This window comes from Arvicola amphibius, chromosome 7, assembly GCF_903992535.2.
Source record: "Arvicola amphibius chromosome 7, mArvAmp1.2, whole genome shotgun sequence".
Classification (NCBI taxonomy): Eukaryota; Metazoa; Chordata; class Mammalia; order Rodentia; family Cricetidae; genus Arvicola; species Arvicola amphibius.
This window is the reverse complement of record NC_052053.1, coordinates 50201901-50219533: the sequence shown is the minus strand read 5'-3', so window position 1 is coordinate 50219533 and position 17633 is coordinate 50201901. Positions and strand designations below refer to the sequence as shown.

Here is a 17633-nt window from a genome sequence, read left to right as displayed (position 1 = left end):
TGAAAGGCAGGGGGCTTAGCCCACAGCTGGGGAAGCTCAGGCTCATCAGGAGTCCCGTTCACGCTGGCAGCTCAAATACTGGCTGGGTCAGAGTTGGGCCTCATGGGTCATGCTGTGGCAGGGCATACTCTTCACTATGTGAAGAGGGAATAAAATCACTTCTGAGGAGAAACCAGTGAACAGGGCTCTTCAGTTAATCCCTGGAGTCCTTCCTGGACCCAGCCAGTCCTGCCTGCCGAGGCCTCTGCTGGTGGGAGACGAAGACATTTTTGAGATCCTGCTCTGCATGTTTGTCTTCGTGCTCTCGTTCTCTAGTACTTCCGGATCAGAATGTCCCAGCTGTCTTTCCAGCGAAGGGCCCGGAGTTCTCCTGGTGAGAGTGACGTGTCCCCATAGGTTAGTGGACGTAGCATATTGGACACATGGCATGCAGAGGAATACCAGGCCACAACCAGGGCACTGAAGACATTCCTCTGCAGCTGAGACCTGTGGGCAGCAGGGTGAGTGAGGTTAAAGCATCTGGCTTGCCTCCCCACAGCATCCCTGCCCAACCATCTCCCAGGAACCTGCTGTCTATCTGCTGACACCTGTGGACTTTACCTCTGTGTTCTTAGGCCTCCCCTGCTTCTCTGTGCCCCCACCAGCCCTTATCTGCCTGGACACATTGCACATAACCCTCATCACTGCTTCTGGGATTTACCATGACTCTACCCACAGTGCCAGCTGTGTGCCTCACGCCCTCCACATCAAGGCCCTCTGCTCCAAACCTACGCTTTCTTTTTTCTTTTTGATTTTTTTAAAACAGTGTTTCTCTGTGTAACAGCCTTGGCTGTCTTGGAATTTACCAGGCTGGCCTTGAACTCACAGAGATCTGCCTGCCTCTGCCTCCCAAATGCTGAGATTAAAGGCACGTGCCACCACACCACACCAACCAAAAGCTTTCTGCCTGCCACATCCCCCCAGTCTGGGCAGTGAGCCTCTGCTGTCCTGGAATGCTGGTCTGCAGGTAGTGAAGCCTCTCTTAGGCCCACTGCCCACACCTGCACAGGTGATCACTGACGTGCTGCAGGACAATCGGAAGCAGCAGGATCTGGAAGGTGAGTGCTGGCAGGTAGTGGTAGAGAAAGAGCATCCTCTCCATCAGGAAGAAGGGCAGGTAGTTGAACGCCCAGCCACCAGTACACAGGGCTCCAGCTAGCACCCAATGGGACCAGGCATCTGTGGAAGAGTGTATCTCAGAGCGGCGCTCCCACTGGGTCAGTCATGAGCTCACTCCTGTCACATACTGTCCTCGGCTCCTCACCCCCCTCAGCCCACAGGACCAAGTGGACTGATCCATGACACTGCTGTTTCTTCCTAGGTCCTGACAGCTCTTCTGCAAGGGCCCAGGCCTCGAGTGAGGCCAGGCCCAGTCTTACAAGGTCCTCTGCCAGCCTTAGCTTGAGACCAGTGTAAAGACAGGCTGCTCTCATCTGACAATTCTGCTCTCAGCTCACATTTGAGACCAGCCGAGAATGGTAGTAAAAGTCAGGAAGGGGCCATGTTTTCTGGGATGGAGATTACAGGGCGATGGTAAGCCAGCGCTGAAGTTTTCTTTCCAAATGCAATTTCTGTCAGCTGATCACAACCACTGCCCCTAAGCCTCTTGCTGACAGCTGTGCCTCAGCTAGCATGGCTGGTGCCTGCTGCTGGCAACCCAGAGCTAAGCCTCTGTCCCCTGCACTCTCTGCTAAACAAGTCTCAACTGTGGTGTGGAACCTAACTACAACAGGTTTCTTTCAGGGCCCCTACCTGCAAAAACAGGAGCCCCAGGGCCTTGGGTCCTAGTAGCTGGCTGTCACCTATACACGCATCCTATGAGGAGACACTAACCCTTAGGGAGGTCGCAGATGCTCCTCCGCCGGCGGAGCAGGTACCAGAGGAAGAGTAGGATGTAGGCTGCTGTAGCAAGGCTGGCTGAAGCCCAGATCACGATGTTTCCAAGCAAGTGGATCTGAGCCTGAAAGACAGGGAGCCGCTCACCACCTGTCCCTTCATCCAAAGAGGAGGACAATGGCCACGAGAGAAGCCAAATGGACTTCGGCAGTCCAAAACCACACAGGCACATCTGGAACTCTAGCCTGGACACATCTGGATGAACTTTCCAGCTACTCTTCTAGACATGCACTAGAGTTCTCAATCCTGTCTGTCAAAACTGAAGTTAGGAGTAATGGAGACTGGGAACTGAGCTTGGATCTGGAGGTCTGCGCATGCTGAGCACACAGATCTACCCGCAGCCCAAGTCATGTGAGACTCTCCTAGGAAGCCTAGCCTGGCCCCATATATAGGCTCCCTGTCTCAAACGTGTGCCACCATGCCTGGCCTAGGACTCCTCTTTCAACAACGCAGTTATTCACAGGAAGGTCGTACCTGGAAAGAGATTTCAGTTTGCACACACACAGCTATGGGCGTGTGTGGGTCGGAGAGGTCTTAGCGTTTACTCCCTAGGTGACTCTGTGCCCAGCTCTGCCTCCATACAGCCCCATGCTCCTTCCATTCTGCTGTGGCAGAGGTGACATAACCAGGGCCATAACATAACATATACAACATACATTACACTCATAACGTACGTAACATAGCCAGCACCAGCCAGCTTAGTCGCTGGACGCTGCAGGGAAACACGGCTAATAAATGGTCTTGATAGGAGTGAGGCAGCAGGGGGTGTCCACAAAGGCTAACCGGGGGATTCTCTCAATCTCTCAGCAGACTGCACGAAAGCAAGGCCTTGCTCTTTGGCAATGAGCAGTCCAGGCCTTGAACTGCCCAGTATTCACCCTCCCACACCAAAAAAAAAAAAGAGCAAGTTCTGAGGCTTTGCCTTGGAGAAACCCCAGGACACCTTCAGGAACTCAGCCAGGACTCACACATGCTTGCTTACACTGGTCCTAGGATGTAGCCAGTAGGCGATGTTGGTGTCCAGGGTGACCCACTCCAATGGGGTGGAGCTGTACTTGTGTTCTGAATTCTCGTTCTTCAGCGTCAGCATCTTCCACTGCCACAGAACAGAGAACAGGTTGCAGGGGATGGCCACACCTCCAGCTGCCACGATGTCAAAGTGTGTGACGAAACCACTGTCCCTTGCATGTCAACTGCCCCGACTAAGCTCACTTGGCAAGTGCTGCAGGAGGGGCCCTGCACGCTAAGCTGGGCTATGGGCTCAGGGCTGACTTCATGGATGAGCACTTACTCTGCAGGCTAAGAGACAGGAGTCTTGCCATGGACTCTCTGAGACTGCCTGACTTTAGACTAGTTGAATGTAGCCCATTTTGACCTGATGGGAGGCTTTAAGACACCCTGACATTATTGCAATGTCACACTGATGGAGAAACCCCTTGCTCCTGACTACTGGGTGCAGGTTCATGGAGCCTGCAGAATGGAGAGACACTCATTCTGCTACAGAGTCTCAAGTTCCAGGTTGGAGGACTTTGAACTTCAGAACTCGGCAACACACAGTGCCTTCATGGGCAGAAATTGGCTTCCACTGACCAAGGATGGCGTCCCTCCAGCTACTGGTCACCTGCAGTTCGGAGAATCTGGCCATGAAGCTGAGGTTCCTGCTGACATCAACCTGGGTAGGTGCGTGCAGCTCCAGTTCCCTCTCCTCCTGTTCTTGGCCTGAGAGTGAATGCCAAGGAGGAGACAGGCTGAAGAGCTGAGGACAGAGGCTGCCCCCAGGTCTTTCCAGTAACCCACAAGGACACCTCACCAGACTGTTATGGTTCCACTTGGTTCCCACCACACCCTGAACTCCCCTGCCAAGTTGAGACTAGTGAACCCAGGAAGCATGAGCTGCCATTCTCCCCAAGTCGGGACCAGTGACCCCCAGGAAGCATGAGTTCCACTCTCCCCAAGTCAGGACCAGTGAACCCAGGGAGCATGAGTTCCATTCTCCCAATTGTCCTTTCCAGCACAAACACCTCATGTAATCATGGGTCAGTGCAAGGGACTCAGCTCCCTCCATACCAACACTGATGTTTTGGTATTTCCTTGAGTGCCACAAGATCCACAGACAACCAGATGTCATGACCCACGACTTCACCAACTCACTTTGGCCATACCGGTGCTCCTCCACATTCCACACCATGCTCTCGTGGTGGCCCCGTGACTTCTCCCCAACCACCTCCAACTGCCGAAACCCCCAGTCAGGGAGGTGAGCCCCGCTGAGCTAGCAAAACCAAGAAAGAGAATAAGCGTGATGGAGCTGGCTAACCACAGGGCTGTGTCAGCAGATCCCACCCCAGGTCTTCCCAGGATTCTTGGCCACTGCATGAACTGTAAGCACAGGATGACTTTTGTCACATGGCCTGTCTGTGAGCACAGGCCGACCAGGAGCTGCCCTTCACCTTCAAGACGGCGGACGTGTTCACATGTACGAAGCGCACTTCCGACAGGATAGTCTTCCAGGTATCCCGGCTGGACTCTCTGTTCACAATGTCCTGCAGAAAGAGATCTTATCAGCCTGGGGGCTTGCAGTGGAGCACTTGCCTAGCATTTATGAGGCCCATCCCCAGCACCACACACCAAGGATAAAACCAAGTATGTCTAGTCATACCATCCTTTTCAGATTGCCTCAAATGACCCCTAAAGACCAGACACCTACTGCTTCTCGGTGTTTTATCTTAGTTAAGACCAATCACACAGCTATGAAACCAGTGTGGGTCTCATACAAAGGAAGCACACTAGGTAGTCCTTGGCCTTGGTGCTATTGGGACTCCATGACCCCCACAAGCCCTCACAATACAGCATGTGAGTCAGTCCCTGTCTGAGGCTGTAGAAATGGCACTTCCCACAGACACTCAAAAGCCATCTAGTCAGTCACAAGATGACTCAGAACTCTAGCCCAAACAGGGAGTTTCTTAGACTTTATCTGGCCAGTATAAGGTGGTTCTAGAAGTCAGGACCGCACTCCCCCGCAAGACTGGCCCAGGAAGGTCCTGGCCCTGGCAGTACTTTGCCTGTTACAGTCTGATATGCTAGAGCCTCAACTGTGACTCATGATGAGAACCACAGATCTCAAGAGGCTGAGCGGGGGCAAGGCTTCCTGGAGCACTAAGTGGGTAGCCACGCCTGAGCTTGCGCCCCTTATCTGGGATCTCTGTTTGACCTGTTGCAAGTGGTACTCAAAGGGATGTCAGGAAGTGGGCAGGGGAGGGGATCAGTGATGGAGCCATTAATAGCACAGTAGCATGGAGGTCAGGGAGATTCAGCGCCATTCCTACTGAGACGGCTTCCCATAGAAGGGGCACAGGACTGTCCCCAGGCAGAGCCACTCAGGAAAGGCTGGAGAACAGGAGGGCCACGAGTACACACGGCACAGAGAAGGGGAAAATGGCAGAGATGTGCCAGATACGTCTAAGAAAAGTCCCCAGACAGCTTTGCCGAGGGAGCTGGCAAGGGGTGCCTTATCAAATTGGCATGGAAGTCCCTACGGAGGGAAGCTGAGTGACCAGGGCTGCTGCAGTCAATCAGAAGCTAGGGCAGTAGGACCTCTCCTAGGCAATGGCCCAGGCCTGCAGAGGTTAGTACTCAGTCTGCGGGTCCAGAACGCTTTGTGTACAGCACCTTTCCCAGGAAACCTGACTGTAAGGGGAGCGAGAGACCACCACCAGAGGGGAAGGTGAATGCAGGCCACTGTCTCAGTAAAATCACCCTCTGATGGCCAAGTCCTTTACCAAGCAACTGCTTGGGCTCCTACTAACTCCTGAGAATTGGCTGAGAAGCTTCCTTTGGATCACAAGGTGGTTGGAGCTCTTGTCTGTGGTGACAGGGTGTCCTAATCAGCTTTAACTGTCAATGTGACACAGCCCAGAGTCATCTGAGAAGGGAGGCTCAACTGAGGAGCTGCCCAGATGAGACTGTCCTGTTGGTCTGTAGCCTTCGTCGTTAACTGATGGAGAAGGCCCAGTCCACTGTGGTGGTATCGTTCCCTGGGCAGGTGGTCCCAGGCGGTACATGAGCTGGCTAAGCATTAATATGGGAGTGAGCCAGGAACGGCAGTCCTCCGTGGTTTCTGCTGAAGCTCCTGCCCTAACTTCCCTCCTAAGTTGGTCCTGGTCATGGTGCTTGGCACAAAAGAATGAAACTAGGACAGCAGGTGAACAAATGAGCAGGCCAGGAAGCAACTCCAGCTGCAGCTCCTGACCCCGAAGGCCTCACAGACCAGTCACAGCCCCTGGAACTTTCCTCTCCATCCCTGAGACACCAAAGACTCTAGACCTGATAAAGTGACTGCTCCCCCTGGCAAATCTCAGGCTTGATTTGTGAATAGCAGCTCCCTACCCCATTGGCATCTGAACCCATTATCCAAAGGGGCATTTGGGGTACTCCAAGGTAGAAATTGGTGTACCCACTGGCCAGCCAGCACTCCACATGGAACTCACCAGCTTCCAGAGGTTCTGGGCAGGCATGGAGATGTTATAGTCGATGTAACAGGAGACTTCTTGAGAATGGGGACTCAGAGGGGCTGCAACATCGTGTCTGGAAGAGCAGAGAGCAGAGCAGCCTTAAGTGTCACAGCGTGAAGAGGCGCGTTCAGCCCAAAGCTGGCTTTGCCTGCTGAGGTTGGGGAAGCTGCTGGAAAGGTGGCTCCCAAAGAGGCCACTCCTCCAGGGGAAGGGCATCTGAAGTGGGCACAGCCTGGACTCATCTGAGAACGGAGTCTCAACTGGCGGGCTGCCTGGATGGGACTGTCCTGTTGGCCAGAGATGATGTAAAAGCATCGATGGGTGTCATTCACTTTTTGGACAGGTGAAGCAAATCTCAGAGAAAAGATGGCTGCCACAGGGAGTGGAAGTCCTAAGTCTAAGAACTAAGTCACTGGCCTGGCAGAACTTAGAAAAGCAGTACTGTCAGTCTTGGGCCAGCAAGTACAGAGTGGTTTCATGCTAGGAGAGCAGGCTCTTGATGTGACTCAGCCTTAGTGGCCAGAAGTAGCCTGTCACCAGCCACTCAGGCAGGAGTCACTTCACAGGATGTGCCGGGTGCCCCATGGAGGCAGACAGCAGCACACGGGCTGTGGACAATGGGACAGTACCCAGGCAGGACTTCTGGTATGGTGACCTTAGCAACAGTCCAGGAGAAAAGTGAGTGTAGTAGCCCAGAGATGCTGTGTTTGCTTTACTGCAGGACTAGCAGGGAGGCCAAATGCCCAGGGTGACACAAGTCAGGGTTACCAGGAGCCTCAGGAGAGCTGAGGGAGTCACTAGAGAGGGAGGGCTGTGGGCAGAGAGTTAGGAACTCCATTCTGTCTTCTCAAGGGCCCAGTGCGGCCTCAGTGGACGAAGGCAGAGGTAGGAAGCCAGGATGCAGGAAGCAGGCTGAGTGGGGTGGAGAGAGGGAGCGAGAGGAGACATCCTGATAGAGCACTCATGGCGAGCACTCACGTGTTAAGGAGGCGGGTGGTCATGCCGTGAACGAGCTGTACAATGTCTCCATGGCGAACAGGCCTGGGAGGGTTGTTTACCACCAGCTGGTGTCTAGGAAGACAGCACTGTCAGGATGCCACCCAGCCCAGTACCCTCTTACCATAGACTCCCTGGGAATGCCAAGGCTCCAGTCTCACAGCAGACACTGGGGAATGTGCACCCCAATGTATGCATACCTTGTGTGAGGTGACTTTGTATAGAATCAAGGCACTTATGTTTCCTCTAATGCTTCTTAACCTAAGGTCACTTTCCAAATTGCCAAATGTGACTCCATTTGTCATTGCCACATTTGTCTATGAAGAATAAACTAGGTGCACCCTCCCCAAATCCTTATGTTGACAGCATACTCTTTTTTGATACCCCCAAATAAATAAACAAACAAATAAATACATTAAGAAGCCTATAATCTCAGCATTTGAAGCTGAGTAAAGGGGATTAGGAGTCTGAAGCAAGGCTATAAGTAGAGATGTTGTCTTAAAAAGATAGAAAAAAAACCACATCAAAACCAACCAAACAAAAAAGCCACCCATAGCCAGGTGGTGGTGCACACCTTTAATCTCAGTGAGTTTAAGGCTAGCCTGGTCTACAAGAGCTAGTTCCAGGACAGGCTCCAAAGCTGCAGTGAAACCCTGTCTCAAAAAACTAAAAAAGACTACCCAACCCCTCAGACCCTATCAAATCCCCAGCAGTGATGCAGGGAAGCCTCACTCACTGCAGTCGGTTTACACGTAGACGTGCAAACCAAGCCAACAACCATGTACGGATGGATATGGTGACAGGAGAGGAGGGTACACCTTCAGATGGACTGGCCTAGGAGGCCTCCCCAGGGATCCAGCCCTCACATTCCTGGCAAGAACGGTGAGTGCAGAGATGGCAAAGGACCTGGTGATGGTAAGTGAGTGCCACTGGAAGCTATGACACTCGTTTGTAGGACAGAGAACCTGGTCTAGGGCTTCTTAGAGGCTGCAATGCTGGAATGGTCAGTGAGGGCGGAAGCTCTAACAGGCAGACTGCCTTGGCCTAGACAGGCTGAGTGCAGAAGGGCTTCTACACAAGGCCTTCCTCAGGGGAGCAGATGTAGAAGCGCACTGGAGCAACCGGGTCCCGTTACAACCAAGAGATGCCGAGGAGGTCACTGAGGAACCAGAGCCTTGCACCAACAGCTCATGAACTAACAGGCCCATACTCTAGCTCTGAGGCTGGTCTCTCAAGGAGCACCCAGGAAGGGGAGGCCCAGGGTGCAGCAGAACAATCTGTCCAGTCGTGTTGTGAGCTGCTGGAACCACACTCACCTCCTAGGGTCCTTTACAATCCACCAGTTATTGATGTCTTTGAAGGGGTAACAGGTCACCTGTTGCTGGTGGGAGCTGCCACGGCCGTTCTCATATCTGTGTGAAACGCCAACAAAGAATGCACCTGAAGCAAGCAGCCGAGACACATGGGCTGCTCTGCTCTGCCCTGCTTTCTGCAGAGACCACCCAGCCTGATGTCACTCAATCATACAGCCTGTCTCAGAGACCAGAGGACATAGAAAACACAACACTGCTGTCAGGCAGAGCTGCTCAGAGGTCCCTGCAGGAGACACAAGGCCCTTCTATTGTGCCACACTGGGCGCCACAGATATCATGATCCTGGGCCCTGGGCCCTGCTGCTTCTGTCCCTCTAGACTTGATCACAGAAACTGACAACTCTTAATATAAGCAAACTGGGAGAAAACAAAACATTTTGTGATTAGTAAATCAATTTGTGACTGCAAATTAAGATGGTCACTTTCCTTACATCATGGGGTAGGTGTTCTTGTGGGAATGAAGCCAGCAGGGCAAGGGTTTGCCGAAGACGCTCTTCAGAGTGACCTGGGAACCAAAGGCCACCTCCAGGGGCTGGCCCTGGGTGATGCGGGCCAGCCCTCCCTAAGACAAATAGAAAAGGTCTCAGGTGAGCTCAAGAGACGAACTATCCTCCTACCCTACGGGTCCCTGATGGAGAGAGGTGTCAGGCTCATGGCAGGCCCCTTTACTGTGCAGCCATCTCATTGGACCGAGACCAGCAATTCTCAACTGGCCTTGATGACAGATGGGGTAGTGGTAAATATAATCAGGTGTAACTAACTCTGTATGCTTGGGTCCTACTGAATTACAAACTGTGAGGTGTGTGTGCTCCCTGGCGGGTGTTCAGGTGACCTGTCCACACATTCCTTTTTTTTTTTTTTTCTTCATTTTTTTGATAGGGTTTTTCTGTAGGTTTGGAGCCTGTCCTGGGAACTTGCTCTGTAGACCAGGCTGGCCTCAAGCTCAACAGACATCCGTTTGCCTCTGCCTCCTGAGTGCTGGGATTATAGGTGTGCACCACTACTGCCCGGTTCACACATTCCTTTTACAGGTGTTCTGTGCGAGCCAAGCAGCTGTGTCCAAGAGCTGAGGAGAGGAGACCAGGGTGTGGTGACATGTACATTCTCAGCAGAGCCAGGATGCATGAGCAGGCCTGCTCAAGGCTACACTCCTCACCACGCTTGGTGCATTTTATAACCTAGTATCCTTTATTCGAAATGTTGGAACCAGAGGTGTTCCAATTTGGGGGGGTGGCGGGGTTTGGGGCTACCCACAATCTGAAAGTCTAAAATGCAAATGTTCCGCAATGCAAAGCTGTCTGTCGTGCTAGCACTCGAGAGGTTCTGGAGATGGGAACATGCTGATTTCAGACTTCCATGTTAGAGATGTTCAACCTGATACATCTGCAGTCAGAATGTCACACTCCGGGCCCGAGTTTATCTCAGGAGGCTGTTAACTGCAAGTCAGATTAAGAGAGGCAGCCTCACTTGTTCCCACACAGTCTGTACTTCAGAACTCTTCTGGATCACTCGGCATTGATCACTTGACTGTACTGCTCACTTGACACTTTATCTTTATCTATCTATCTATCTATCTATCTATCTATCTATCTATCTATCTATCTATCTATCTACTTACCTACCTCCCTACCTACCTATCTATCTATCTACTCATTTATTTTGCTTTTACGGTCTATATGGAGTTCTGGCTGGCCCTAACCCATGGTGACCCACCTACCGCTTCCTCCTGGGGGCTACAAGAACCACGCAGGCTGGATCTGATCCTCTGGGAGCTACAAGAACCACCCAGGCTGGATCTGATCTTCTGGGGGCTACAAGAATCACCCAGGCTGGATCTGACCATGCTTAGATAGACACTCTGAGCCTCTGACTGTCTTTGTTCTGAAGCGACCTGGACATCATTTTTCTTACCTCTAGGCTGGCTTGGAAGGCGCTGGACATGATTTGGTCATGGGGCCCAGAGCGATAGAGCAGCATTAGGTGGACATAGAAGAACAGTAAGTACAGGAAAACCGGGATGACCAACAGGGCCACTACCCTGGCGAGCAAGTGACCGAACACGCAGATCTGCCAGGGGAGGAGAGGAGTGGTCTCCTGTCTGCGGAGCGGCAGGACCATTTTCAGACACTGCATGCAGGCTTAGAGAAAGTCACTGAGAAGCCCCACCTCTCATGCAGACACTAGTGGAGGCGCACAGGAGAGCGGGCTCACTGCCACCTGCTCCTGAAGCCCCAAGGATCCACCCTTTGAGCCAGCTGCTACCTAGGACAGTTTGATACCCCAACCCCACACACAGCAGACTCACGTGACACTGACATGACACCTACATTTGACAAGGTCTGGTCTCCGATCAGGTTCCAGGCATGTACAGCTGCGATGCTGAGCACGAGCAAGTAGGTAAAAATTCCCATATATTTGATACTGAAAAAGACAGAGAGAAGGTTAAAAGACAGAAAATCCCATAGAAAGGAAGAATACTGTCCAAGTCAGGGGCTCTAACTCACCCAACTGAGCAGGAACAAGACACCCCGGTCAGCATTAGCCACAGCCACCAGCGTACTGAAAAAGGGCTGGGATAAGAACAGAAAGACAAGGAAGCATTCACAAGACTCATCTGACACTCAGGGCAGGGCATGCTTCTCTGAGAGGTCAAGGTTGCCCAGCCCTGGCACCAGCCACATAAAAAGAACCCACCTCCCACTCTGGGGCTCAAAAGGATTTTTCTTTTTGTTAAGAAAAACTTTACTGTGGGTTAAAGTTAAAAAGGGTGTCATTATATATCATGGGCTCAGGGCTGACCCACAGAATTAGGTAATCAAAAGGCATTCTGCAAGCAACTCCTCAAGATTCAAGACACTAGCAGTGGCCCAGAGCTGGTGCACTCTGGAGGCTGAGGTGGAAGGATTACTCAGCTAGGCGCCACAGCCAGACCCTAGCCAGAGGCCTGCCTCACTTGCCTACCTGTGTGTCTGGGAGTTGAAGAACTTCAGATAGGACAGCACGCCCAAGAGGTTAAAGAATATCAGTAAGGACTCCAACAGCATGAGCCTGGACTGAGTGAGCAGCGCGTTTTCTGTTACAGAGATGAACAGCTGTCAGTGTTGAGCAGCACACGCACAGGAGATGCAGACAGCTGTCTCCATGGAGAGGGACCGAGGACCCCTGAGGATGCCAGTCCATGCATGCTCACGCCCAGTTCGTACAAAGGCATATATTTGCATATAACCTTTCACCTATCCTACTGCATATTTTAAATCATTTACAAATCACCCAAATGCCTAATAACATATAAATGGCACCTAGTCAACTTACTGTCTTGTTAAGGGAAAAACAAGGGGGCAAAAATCTTTTTAAAATATTTATATGTATGAGTGGTCTGCCTACATGTACATGTGTTCCATGTAAGTGCCTGGTATCAGTGGAAATCAAAAGAGGGCATTGGATCCTCTGGAACTGGAGTTACAGATGGTTGTAAGCCACTATTTGGATGATAGAAACTAAACTCAGGACCTCTGCAAGATTAGCAAATGCCCTTAACATCTAAGCCACCTTTTCCAGTCCCCAAGAAAAAAAGTCTTTACATAGTTTATGCAGAAGGGAGTTTTGAAAAAATTTTGAGAAAAACTCTTGGTACATAGCCCAGGCTGACCTCAAACTCAAGACTCTTCCACATCAGCCTTCCAGGTGCCAGGGTTCCAGACTCAGCAAGAACCAGTATGGCATAGTTTTGCTTTTGCACTGGGGATGAACCCAGGGCCTCATAAATGATAGGCAAGTGATTGATCACTGTGTTACATCACCAAGCTCAGGGTTATTTTCTTTAGGTATTAAAATGTTTTTAAAAAATTGTGTGTGTGCCAGGTGGAGATGGCGCACGCCTTTAATCCCAGCACTCGAGAAGCAGAAGCAGGTGGATCTCTGTGAGTTCAAGGTCAGCCTGGTCTACAAGAGCTGGTTCCAGGGCAGGTTCTAAAGCTACAGAGAAACCCCGTCTCAAACAAAACAAAACAAAATATTATGTGTGTGTTTATGTGTTTGTGTGTGTGTACGTGCATGTACCTATGTGCACATGTTATACAATGGTGTATATAGGCCCTTGAGCACTGTCTGGTGCCCTATCTCTAATCCAATCCATTATGGCCACACCTCCACTTCTACTTCTTTTTTCGGCTTTTTGAAACAGGGTTTCTGTGTAACAGCTCTGGCTGTTCTGAAATTGGCTTTGTAGACCAGGCTGGCTTCAAACTTACAGAGATCCACCTGTCCCTGCCTCCCAAGTGCTGGGATTAAAGAACTACACCACCATTGCTGGCTTCACATCTCCACTTCTGATAAGAATCTGAGCTCATAGTCCATCAATCCTACATCAGAGGGCAGCCGAGAAGTGTGGGTCTTGTGGAGGCGAATCTGGAATCGGGATGAAGCAGGGCAGTGCACTCTCTAACACCAGGCCTTCTAGCCTCATGGTGAAACGCCACAAAATGTTTGCTTTTTTCCTGTACTCTGCCCAAGGCAGGCGGGCAGGAACCAAAGGCTTACCAATGAGCATCAACAGGGCGGCTCCCATGGCGGTACAGTGGGAAAAATGGAGCTCCAACACTATCTGGTAGGCCATGGGTACTGACAGGGCCCCAGCAAGGGCTGGCAGCAGGCGCAAGGACCACACGGGCACGTTACTGCTGTATTCTGGAAAGGTAATCACACAGCAGAACTGAGAGCATGCATACTAACACACAGCAGAACTGAGAGCATGCATACTAACACACAGCAGAACTGACAGCATGCATACTAACACAGCAGAACTGAGAGCATGCATACTAACACAGCAGAACTGAGAACATGCATACTAACACAGCAGAACTGAGAGCATGCATACTAACACAGCAGAACTGAGAGCATGCATACTAACACACAGCAGCTCACGGACTCTGAAATGAAACAACCAAGGATGGAAACCTGGAGTAAAGTCTTTAAAATGAGCGCTGGGATTTTTGTGGTGGGTGGTTTTTAGAAACAGGGTCTCACCACTGGGCAAACTGATGCACACCTTTAATCCCAGCACTTAGGAGGCAGAGGCAGGAGGATCGCTGTGAGTTCGAGGCCAGCCTGGTCTACATAGTTCCAAACCAGCCAGGACTACATGATAAAATCCCATCCAGAAAAAAATAGAGGTTCTCAAGCTCCCGAGTTCAGGTGTTGTCCTGCCTCAGCCTCTCTGCGCAGGCGGGACACAAACATTAACTACCATGTGCCCACTATTCTGAAGCCAGCTTTGCACAGTCAAGAGACCAGCTCTCACCAGGCATAGGAATGATGAGTAAGGATCCTAGAATTAATGGAGACTTAGTATATTTACCCCAAGTAGCTCTAAAAGTGTTGTGGCCACATAAAAGTTCATACATATAGCCGGGCGGTGGTGGCGCACGCCTTTAATCCCAGCACTCGGGAGGCAGAGGCAGACGGATCTCTGTGAGTTCGAGGCCAGCCTGGTCTACAAGAGCTAGTTCCAGGACAAGCTCCAAAGCCACAGAGAAACTCTGTCTCGAAAAACCAAAAAAAAAAAAAAAAAAAATTCTTATTTACATATTTTATGTATATGAGTGCTTTTGTTTGTTTTCTTTTCCCCCCAAAGTTTCTCTGTATAACACTCCTGGCTGTCCTGGAACTCACTTTGTAGACCAGGCTGGCTTCAAACTTAAGAGGTCCACCTGCTTCTGCCTCCTGAGTGCTGGGATTAAAGGTGTGCGCCACCACTGCCCAGGTATGTATACAGATCTGCATATATGACTGTGTATGCCTGGTCAAAAGAAGTTGTCAAGTCCCCTGGAACTGGATAAAGATAAGGCTGTGAGCCCCCATGTGGGTGCTGGAAATCAAACCCTGGATCTCTGCTGAGCCCTCTCTCTAGCCCCTTTAACCAAAGTTTTCTCCTTTCTTTTAGAAAGGTTTTTTTTGCTATAATAGCCCTAGCTATCCTGGAACTCAACCCAAATAATCAATTATAACCTGGTTCAGATTAATAAATAGCAATTGTTGGTTCTTATAAAAGGTGTCATGTCTCCATTATTTTATGTGTAGATTAATAAGTTAAAATCATTACCTGCTCCAATTCGGTTCCACAAAAAGTTACCGTCGAATCCTCCTAAATAACCTGAAACAGAAAATTTGGAATATGGACCAAATAAGGCAAGAAAACAACACACAGAATTTCTGCCCTTGAGAAATTTTACTTGATAAACTTAATATATTTCGGGCTTGAAAGACAATGGCTGTTTCTCTTACCTACCTCCTAAGGCCAATAGCATGTGCCCGAAAGGTGGCCCACTATCATCCAGAAAGAAGACACGCTTCATGTAGAAGGAAATGTATTGCCCATAATACACTTCATCAAAGCTAAAAACAAACAAGCAAACACTTCGATAGCCAACTATAAATCTTAACCGTTATTTAAATTTTTAAAAAATATTTATTTTTTGTCAGGCAGCGGTGGCTCATGCTTTTAATCCCAGCACTCTGCAGGCAGAGGCAGGTGGATCTCTGTGAGTTCGAGGCCAGCTTGGTCTACAAAAGCTAGTTCTAGGACAGGCTCCAAAGCTACAGGAAAACCATCTTGAAAAACAAACAAAAACTTTATTTGTTTTAGCTGTGTGGTGGTGGCACAGGCCTTTAATCTCAGCACTGGGGAGCCAGAGGCAGGCAGATCTCTGTGAGTTCGAGGCCAGCCTGGTCTATAGAGTGAGTTCCAGGACACTCAGGGCTATATAGAGAAACCCTATCTTGAAAAAAAATTCTCATCTTTCAGAAGTATATATTGAATTAATTAAGTTATATATATATATTTAATTAAATGGAGTATAATTAGAATATAATGTCTAGGATTTTCCTCAAACTAATCTATTATACGAGGGTTGCTGAGACTGGGTAATGAATTTATTTGGAGCGGGATCATATTCTACTTGATATCTCTAACAAAGTAAAAGAGAATGTCTATATTAATAAACACCCTTTCGATAATAACTACATTTCCCTATATGAACAAAACCAGCTCCCTTCCAAATCTATCAAACAACCTCTACCTTTCAACTTCAGAATGAAAATTAAGGGTGTAAACTAGAAAACTAGAATTTCTTCTACTGTTCTTTTTCTTTTCTTTTTTTTTTTTTTTTTTTTTTTTTTTTTTTTTTTTTTTTTTGGTTTTTTGAGACAGTGTTTCCCTGTAGTTTCTAGAGCCTGTCCTGGAGTCTTCTACTGTTCTTAAGTAAGCTTTCCTTACTACATTCCTCCAGGGCAAGACCTAAAGGTATACACTATAGGGGCTGTTCTGGGGGTTCCATCCACAACCACAATGTGATGGCTACTCTTGGTTGTCAACTTGCCTACATACTAAAACCCATCACCAAGAGGCCCAGAAGTTCAGGATTTCTCTTCCCTTTGCACCGTATAGCAAGGTGTTTCAAATCACTAATTACAATGCCTTTTGAATCATATACTCTCCTCCGCATTCCACTTACACCACAGCCCGGGGGTAGGAGAGTTGCCATAGTCGGGTCAGTAGTCCCAGGCCAGTCAGGGCCACCAAATTCAAGTTGATGTCAGCAGTCACCACTAGAGGCCGCTTCAAAAATCTCAACATTTTGCAGAAAAGCAAGCTCGGGGAGACACCCTGGAAAAGAGAAGAACTCTTGATTAAAAGTAAATGGACAGCAGCCCGGAAAGGATCCCAAGGCGGCCTAGCTCCGCAAGGCACCTAGAGAGAATTACAGCATAGGTTAATCAAATCAGGGCTCTTTTAGAACATACCTTTTGGAGGACTCAAGCACAGGGGCCACATAAAGACATTTGTGGGATGAATTCAGGAAACTCAGAACTGGCCACTCACTCATTTCTATAAGTCATTCCATAAATACCTGCTGGGCACTAGCTAGGAGTGAGGCTGCTAATGAATGATGTGGCCCTCCTGTCATTTCCCAATGTGGCCGCAAACTAACCCCTACTTTGGGGAGCTCTGGTACCGTCATAACCCAGTGACCTGGATGGACCTTCCCGTCCTCTCCCGGGGCATTCCTCTCCTAATTGCACGTGCCCCGAACCCCTTTTCTCTCTACAGCTCTGTCCATCCGGAGGCCGCCCTGGAACTCCCTTGCTGCGCCGGAACATCCACCGACCCTAGAGCCCCCGAGTCGGACCCCTGAGCCCCAGCAGACCTCTCAAATCTGGCACTCCAAAACCTACTAGCGTTTCTGCGAGTCCTGCAAAGTGGCTTCCCATCTGGGGCCACGCCTGCGAACCGCCTGGCAGGCTCGACCGTTGGGGCTGAGGCCGCTCGACAATCCTCACCGCCCACCGATCGACGCTCAACTAGTCGTTCCTGCGCGGCCCGAGGCACTCAGCGGCGCGCGTGCGCAGCAGGAGCTCAGGGCTAGGGGAGCGCGTGCGCGTGCGCTCAACCGGCGTGCCGGCCGAAGACGGCTACCATCCCCCGCCACTTCTGTGTACTCCAATAGCTTTTTTGGTTTGCTTTGTTTTTGTATTTTAAAGCAGTGTTCTTTCGCCCACGAGCTCATCACGTGCTTGGAGCCGACCCCAGCGCGTTGGCTGAGGAAGGGCACGGGTGTGGGCAGATAGTGGCGGAACGTTTTTGTTTTTCTCATCAGCTCTACTCAGACTAGATTGTATTCCCCACCCCACACCACCCCCGGCTCCCCGGCTCCGACTCATTCAAATAGCCGAGGATGGCCTTGAGGGTCTGTTTCTACTGCCTCCGCCTCTCAGCCTCTCCTCTCCAGCGTAGGTATGTCTTTTTAAGTGGGTTCTCGGGATCA

General features: G+C 50.2%; 1 protein-coding gene across 5 annotated transcripts; it reads right to left on the bottom strand.

Annotated features, from left to right (window-relative positions):
• Positions 1-62: 62 nt before the first annotated feature.
• Positions 63-17169, bottom strand: Pomt1 (protein O-mannosyltransferase 1). Of its 5 annotated transcripts, none has more exons than XM_038336261.1 (20): positions 17044-17169; positions 16323-16474; positions 15098-15204; positions 14912-14962; positions 13351-13497; positions 11773-11884; positions 11316-11381; positions 11139-11232; positions 10723-10878; positions 9243-9373; positions 8756-8851; positions 7422-7514; positions 6420-6516; positions 4383-4475; positions 4087-4204; positions 3557-3654; positions 2918-3031; positions 1873-1999; positions 1041-1218; positions 63-486 (listed from the first exon to the last, which is right to left on the bottom strand). In XM_038336261.1, the coding sequence occupies exons 1-20, from the start codon at positions 17077-17079 to the stop codon at positions 312-314; spliced, it is 2241 nt and encodes a 746-aa protein (XP_038192189.1). In that variant the 5' UTR covers positions 17080-17169; the 3' UTR covers positions 63-311. The 5 variants fall into 5 exon arrangements, with proteins under 5 accessions (XP_038192189.1, XP_038192192.1, XP_038192190.1 ...); XM_038336264.1 differs by having other exon boundaries at positions 17016-17129; XM_038336262.1 differs by lacking the exon at positions 17044-17169 and adding an exon at positions 16612-17006.
• Between the last annotated feature and the right edge of the window lie 464 nt (positions 17170-17633).

Bases quoted from the DNA above. Each gene is read 5' to 3' on its own strand.
- Pomt1 (XM_038336261.1), bottom strand. From the start codon at position 17,079: ATGGGAAGCCACTTTGCAGGACTCGCAGAAACGCTA. The intron at 9,374-10,722 runs GTAAGAAAAATG...TATTTGTCTTAG, and splicing joins CCTTCCAAGCCAGCCTAGAG to GGAGGGCTGGCCCGCATCAC. The intron at 6,517-7,421 runs GTGAGTGCTCGC...CTGCTCTTCCAG, and splicing joins ACCACCCGCCTCCTTAACAC to ACACGATGTTGCAGCCCCTC.